The sequence below is a fragment of the Nicotiana attenuata genome, unplaced genomic scaffold (genome assembly GCF_001879085.1).
Source record: "Nicotiana attenuata strain UT unplaced genomic scaffold, NIATTr2, whole genome shotgun sequence".
NCBI classification, from domain to species: Eukaryota; Viridiplantae; Streptophyta; class Magnoliopsida; order Solanales; family Solanaceae; genus Nicotiana; species Nicotiana attenuata.
Window position 1 is genome coordinate 45,037 of NW_017676104.1, and position 7,054 is coordinate 52,090.

Here is a 7,054-nt window from a genome sequence, read left to right on the forward strand (position 1 = left end):
TCGGATTGGTATAATTTTTACCCGATCCGATCCAAAATCCGAAATTATTAAGGCATATATAAATACTAAACTTTAATTTCAGATATCCAGTACTTCCTTTATATCTTCCTCCAAATTATTACCTTTACAATTGGTGGATTTAGCTACATTGACACCATAGTACCCTCATAATTGCAGAAACATGAATTTTTCTTGCTGTATTGCCTCTTCTACAAATAAAATATAGGTATGAGTTTTGCAACTTAGAGGCATAACAACTCGAACCTCCAGAAGATGCAATGTTGATAAAAGGGATAAAAAGCAAAGAGATGTTTGTATTAGCACAGAACACAGAAGAAGATAAGGCAGATGATTTAGCCGATTAGATTAGCAATAGCCTTAATAATACGTATAATAAGATCCGAAAATCCGAAATATCTATCCGATCCGATATTAATTCGGGTCGGATTCAGATTACATATTGTAGAATCCGAAATTTCAATCCGAAATATGCTAAATCCGATCCGATCCCTACTAGGAACATGTGATTAGCATTTAGCATAAGGAGTTAACAGGAAATGGTTAAAATTGCAAACGTCAATTGCTTAGCATTTTGCTTGTGTCACATAGAAGACTGATCCCAATTTGCACCAAGTCTTCAGTCTTGCTCTCCAAGTATTTTCTGTGTAACTTAATGAAGACAACTTAATTTGTCCTTAATTTTATATGCAATATTCAATAACAGGACAATATAAAACCCTTTGCAATACATCAAATACTCTCACAATTCAGCAAAGATCTTCAAGAAAACTTCTAAAACAACCAGTGATCAATTCCATATATGGCAGACATAATTTCAAAAGTGTTTGATGAAAATGAAGATTTTCGCGCTCTCATAGTATTAGATGATGAGCGCACCGAGGAATTGCAGCTCCAAGAGGTTCTTGGAGCCTCATTAGAAATCTTCCATCATCACATGTCATCATCAACAATCCAAGAATCCCCTGAATCATCCCAAGGTTACTGCGATATTTGCCTAGATTCAAAAAGAACAGATGAAATGTTCAAACTCGAGAATTGCTCTCATCATTCTTTCTGTTCTGACTGCATAGGCTTACATGTCCAATCCAAGATTCAACAGAATATTTTTCCTGTAACTTGTCCAGGTTTGAGATGTCGCGCAATAATTGAACCTGAATCTTGTAAGACAATTATTCCAGAAAATGTTTTCGCGAGGTGGGAAGAGGGATTATTGAGCGAGTCAAGTCTTCTTGCTTGTGAAAACATTTATTGTCCTTATAGAGATTGTTCAGGGCAGCTATTTTATGATCGTGATCAAGGCACAATTGAGTTATGTCCTTTATGTCGAAGGCTGTTCTGCGCGCCATGTGGTGTCCCTTGGCATACTGGGTTTGATTGTGACAAGTTTCAAAAGGAAGGAAAAGACAGAGATGATATAAAAGTTGAGGAACTTGCTAAGAAATCTAAGTGGATGAAATGCCCTCAATGCAAACACGTTGTGCAGAGGGCTGATGGCTGTATACATATAACCTGCTGGTTAGTTAATCCTATTCTTTTGTGGTGGTGGGAGGTTTAATTTCCTTATAATTTATACTACTGATTTAGAGTAATTTAAATTAACTAATTGACGTGTTTAATTTACATATGGCTTAATCCTATGTATTGTGGATTCAGGTGCAAATTTGAATTTTGCTATATATGTGGAGGAACATGGAGTGAAGAGCATTGGAGTTGCCAGATTAGTTAATGATCATATCGGATTGCATTCTTCGTACCAATTCAGATGCTGGATGTTTGTTGTCTACGTACTAGCCAGAAGGTTCAGAATTACAAAAACAAAAAAAAAAAAAAGAAAAAAAATAGGAACAAAATTATACTGCTCTTAGTTAGTACTTTATAATGTGATTAATTTGGTGTGTTGTCCAAAATGTTGTAAAGTATGTACTTCTGTAGCTTCCTAATTGGACCTTAGATCTCGTTCACCTGTTTTGGTTATAAGATGTTTGAATTGGAGACCAAAAAGCTAAGACACTCTATGCGTCTTTTTTTCCCAAGTCAAAAGCTAGAGACTTAATTAGGTGCATAACAAAAAAAGCAATCAATTCATTAACTTCGCCCTAATGTCAAACTAATTGGAACAGTCATATGAATCGTCTTATCGACTCCGCTGGCTCTACACACTCATTTTATTTAGGCGAGCAAGTTTCATTCATAAAGTAATCAAATATTCATTATAATTAGGATATCTTATGTTAGCAGTATATGGTAATTCTCCTCTTTTATTTGAATTTAAGACTGATTAAAAAGCATATAAAAAAAGTGCGGTAAAAAAATAATTTATTTTACTCTCGAAATCCAAATACAGTCGCATAAATTGAAACGAATGGAGTATTATAATTTCAATATTAAAATGCACATAATTCCAACAATATCTGTGAATATGTAGCACGAATGTATGTGTAGCATAGCTGAAAAAAATGACTAGCATAATGTTTTTATTTCACCTTTAAAATTGTTAGAAATGACTTCTCCTTCGGGTGTATTGCTTCTGTACGAAGTGATCTTCTTTTTTTACCCAATTAAATAGGGATAAATGTCACGTCCTTAGTTGTTAGCTAAGTACACATGCGGTACTTGACAACTCGCTCACGATCTTGCACAATTTGCTCACGTTCTTGCTATGCCAAGTCAGCCTTACTACACTCAAGAACGCTAAGAGAATGGTAGAAAGAACACAAGAGAATTGCTGAAGGAAGCTTTGTATTAGAGAGAACTTGAATTGTTTGCTTCATGAATTACAAATGAATGACCCCCTTTTATATACTAGTCTCCTAGGGGCTAGTGTGTAAATATTAATTATTACACAAGTCCTTAATATTTACAAGATAAGGGCTTTCTCTAGAATTCTTTACAAGCCTAGAAGATTCCAAGGACTTTCCTAGCAAATCCATAAAGATCTAGGTTCTTCCTAAGGAAATGTCCATACTTCTCTAGAATCTTCTCACAAATGCTAGCCTTCTTTTTATGTAAGCTTCCACATGGCATTAATATATGCCAAATGGCGCCTATCTAGCATGATGACGTGGCGGGTCATCACACTCTCCCCCACCTAATATTGCGACGACCGCGGCGCAATGCTTCTGTATAAACTCTCGGATCTTATCTTTGAATTGCCATAAGTCTTCATATCGTTCCCATGTGGCCTCTTCCGGTGATTGCCCATTCCAATGGATGAGGAACATAGCAGTGGCTTTTTGCCCTTGTTTTCGCCTGGCCTGGTAATCCATAATAGCCTCAATCTCCCGATCATACGAGGCGGTGATAGTCATAGGTGCTCGACTTGATTGGCCCCTACTCGGATCATCTTTATCTTCATGATATGGCTTAAGCATGCTTGCATGGAAGACAGGGTAGATCTTAAGATACGATGGCATGTCAAGCTTGTATGAGATCTTTCCTACCTTGGCGACGATCTTAAATGGCCCATCATACTTGCGAATCAAATTCTGATGCATGTCCCGTAGTGCCTTGAACTGTCTTGGGTTAAACTTCACCATGACCATGTCCCCAACTCTATAGTCCGTGGGACGGTGCTTACGGTCCGCAAACTTCTTCAGCTTCTTAGCTGCCTATCCAAGTAGGACTTAGCAGTGTCAAGCTGCTCCTCCCATCATTTGGCCATATAATAAGCTCCCAAACTCTTTCCCTTGAACGCAGCTGGTAATGAATGTGGAGTTTGTGGCTGTTGGCCTGTGGCTAGCTCAAATAGTGTCCGCCCCATGGACTCACTCCGGTGCAAGTTATAAGAGAATTGTGCGATGTTTAGGAGCCTTGCCCAATCTTTCTGATGCGCGCTTACATAATGCCTCAAGTAGCATTCTAGTAAGGCATTGACCTGTTCTGTTTGTCCATCTGTCTGTGGGTGGAAACTAGTGGAATAGTGCAGTTCCATGCCAAGCATGTCAAATAACTCTCTCCAAAAGTTTCTAGTAAAACGGGGGTCTCGATCACTGATGATATGCCTTGGTAAGCCCCAATACTTCACCACGTTCTTAAAGAATAGCGTGGCGGCTTCCTTGGCAGTGCAACCTGGTAAGGCGGGCATGAAGGTGGCATATTTGGAAAATCTATCCATGACCACAATAATAGTACCATAACCATCGGACTTCGGTAGGCAAGTGATAAAGTCCATAGTTACGCTCTCCCATGGACGCTCTACAACTGGTAGTGGCTCCAAAAGTTCTCCAGGTTGTTGTTGCTAAGCCTTGTTCTGTTGACAGACAAGACAAGTCTGCACATAACACTCTATGTCATCTCGCATGCGTGGCAACTACTAGACTGACTCAACCAAGGCCCTAGTGCGACGTTGGCCTGGATGACTAGCCCACATTGTGTCATGACTCTCCCTTATGATCCACCGTCTAATGTCTCCAAACTTAGGCACGTAGATCTGCCGACCTGTGGTAAGCAGTAGGTCGTCTTCGACCCAAAAACGTCTCGTATTGCCCTGGTTGGCTAACTCGATAAGTTGTTTGGTTGCTGGATCATGTTGCATGCCTTCTTTTATAGCCTCACGAATGTCCCATATGGTTGAAGTGATTGCAGCAAGCTCGGCTTTTTGGCTCAAGGCATCGGCTACAACACTACCTTTGCCCGGTTTGTACTCCAGCACATAATCAAACTCACCTAAGAAATCCTGCCACCTAGTCTGTTTTGGTGTGAGCTTCTTCTGCTTCTGAAAGTAGCTAGTAGTCACATTGTCGGTCTTGACCACGAACCTCGACCCGAGCAAATAATGTCGCCATGTACAAAGGCAATGCATAATAGAAGTCATTTCCTTCTCTTGCACCGTGTAACGCCGCTCCGTATCATTTAACTTGCAGCTCTCAAACTCTATGGGATGCTTATCCTGCATCAGGACACCCCCAATTGCAAAGTCTGAGGCATCTGTGTGCACCTCAAATGTCTTGGCAAAGTCAGGTAACGCCAAGACTGGCTCCTCTATTACAACTGCCTTAAGGCCTTCAAATGCCTTTTGACAATGCTCCGTCCAAACCCATGGCTTGTTCTTCTTTAGCAACTCAGTCAATGGTGCGGCCTTGGCTGAGTAGCCACTAATGAACCGACGATAGTAGTTAACAAGGCCAAGGAAGGATCTCAACTCAGTTACCTTTGTAGGTGCCTCCCACTCCTGGATAGCACGTACATTAGTCTCGTCCATGCATAGCTCGCCATTGCTAATGACATGGCCCAAGAAGTGCACCTTTGATTGTGCAAACTCACATTTCTCCCTCTTGATGTATAGCTCATTCTCCCACAAGACTTGGAAAACCTTCCTTAAGTGCTCCATGTGCTCCTCCAAAGTGTTGATGTAGATGACTATGTCGTCTAGGTAGACTACCACGAACTGATAAAGGTAGGGATGGAAAATCTTGTTCATAAGGGTGCACAATGTGGCCGGTGCATTGGTTAAGCCGAAGGGTATCACCAACCACTCAAAGGATCCATATCTCGTTACACATGCTATCTTTGGCTCATCCCCTTCCGCAAGGCGAACCTGGTAGTAGCCCTTTCGAAGATCCACCTTGGTAAAGTACTTGGCTTGCCCAAGTCTATCGAACAAGTCAGCAATGAGCGGGATCGGGTACTTATTCTTCACTGTGACCTTATTAAGTGCTCGGTTGTCCATGCACAAACGCAATGATCCATCCTTCTTCTTCTGGAACAATACTGGTGTGACAAAAGGTGCCTTTGATGGGCGAATGTGACCAGCATCTAGCAGCTCTTTCAATTGTTTCCTGAGCTCCTCTAGCTCGGGCAGTGCCATACAATATGGGGAAAATGCGGGTGGCTTAGCCCCTAGCTCCAACTCAATCTTGTGATCCACTCTCGCCTAGGCGGCAAGTGCTTAGGCAACTCCTCGGGCATGACATCTTTGTTTTCCTCAAGTAACTTCTCTATGCAAGGCGGCACTATCTCTTGAAAATTCTTGTCTTCTTCTAGACTTGCAATGGTTTCCACGAACGTCGGCTCCCCCTTCTTGATCCCCTTGACAACCTGCATAGCTGAGAGTTGTGCTTGGATCTGTCCGTGTGGCATAGTCACTGTAGGTACCATGCAAGCTCCTTCTCGCTCCATATCCAAGAGACGTTGGAGGTAGGGGTCGATCAAAGTATTACAATGTCTAAAGAACTCTTGCCCCAGTATGATGTCAAAGATATCCATAGCGGTTACGGTAAAGTTTGTCATACCTTTCCAAATTCCCAATTTGACACCAACTCATTAGCTACCCCACGAGCATTATGTACCTCGGCATCCACGGTCTTTACGCGAGAGTTGGTTGGAGAAAGCTTCAATTCTGGTCTCTTTGCGGCAGCCTTAGTCACGAAATTATGAGTTGCTCCAGTATCCACCATTGCGCGAGCGGGCTTATTGTTGATGGTGAGATCCACGTACTGATTGCTGTTATCAGTAGGTTGGATAGCTTGCTTCGTGACAGTACCACATAATCCGAGCATACCCAATTGTGCGGTTCCCGGACTCTCTCCTTGTGGCTGCTCCTTCCGTTCACGGACCAGGGCACTGAGGCTCTTGAGGTCAGGACAATTCCTGAAGCCGTGTGGCCCTCAGCATATATGCATCCCTTCTTCTTGGCCTGCGCCTTCTTCTCGGCGTAGCCCTGACGGCCACTCGACTTTTTGGAATCTTGAGTCTTCAAGTATTGTTGTTGTATCTCCTTGCCTTTCCATGGTCTCCCCCACCTTTGACATAGCTAACCTTTAACTCCTTGCCTTTGCCTTTGTCGTGCTTGTCATGCCTGAAATCCATCAATGATTCAGCCTCCACTATGGCTTGGTCTATATCCGTAACTTTCTGACGTTGTAACTCCTGTTTAGCCTAATTTTGCAACCCATCCATGAAGTGGAACAACAAGTCATCATTGGTCAGGTTGGGAATTTGAAGTATAAGGGTAGTGAACTGCTTGACATAGTCACGTATGATCCCTGTTTGCTTTAACTCCCTGAGCTTGCGCCTTGCCTCGTACAAGACATTG

The 7,054-nt window shown here is 42.0% G+C and overlaps 1 protein-coding gene across 1 annotated transcript; it reads left to right on the top strand.

Moving 5' to 3' along the window:
• Positions 1-693: 693 nt before the first annotated feature.
• Positions 694-1,995, top strand: LOC109220750 (uncharacterized protein DDB_G0292642-like). Its single transcript, XM_019385222.1, has 2 exons — positions 694-1,536; positions 1,675-1,995. The coding sequence occupies exons 1-2, from the start codon at positions 821-823 to the stop codon at positions 1,745-1,747; spliced, it is 789 nt and encodes a 262-aa protein (XP_019240767.1). The 5' UTR covers positions 694-820; the 3' UTR covers positions 1,748-1,995.
• The last annotated feature ends 5,059 nt before the right edge of the window (positions 1,996-7,054 follow it).

Coding starts and splice junctions, on each gene's coding strand:
- LOC109220750 (XM_019385222.1), top strand. CDS start 821: ATGGCAGACATAATTTCAAAAGTGTTTGATGAAAATGAAGATTTTCGC. Junction 1,537..1,674: donor TGTATACATATAACCTGCTG/GTTAGTTAATCC, acceptor TTGTGGATTCAG/GTGCAAATTTGAATTTTGCT.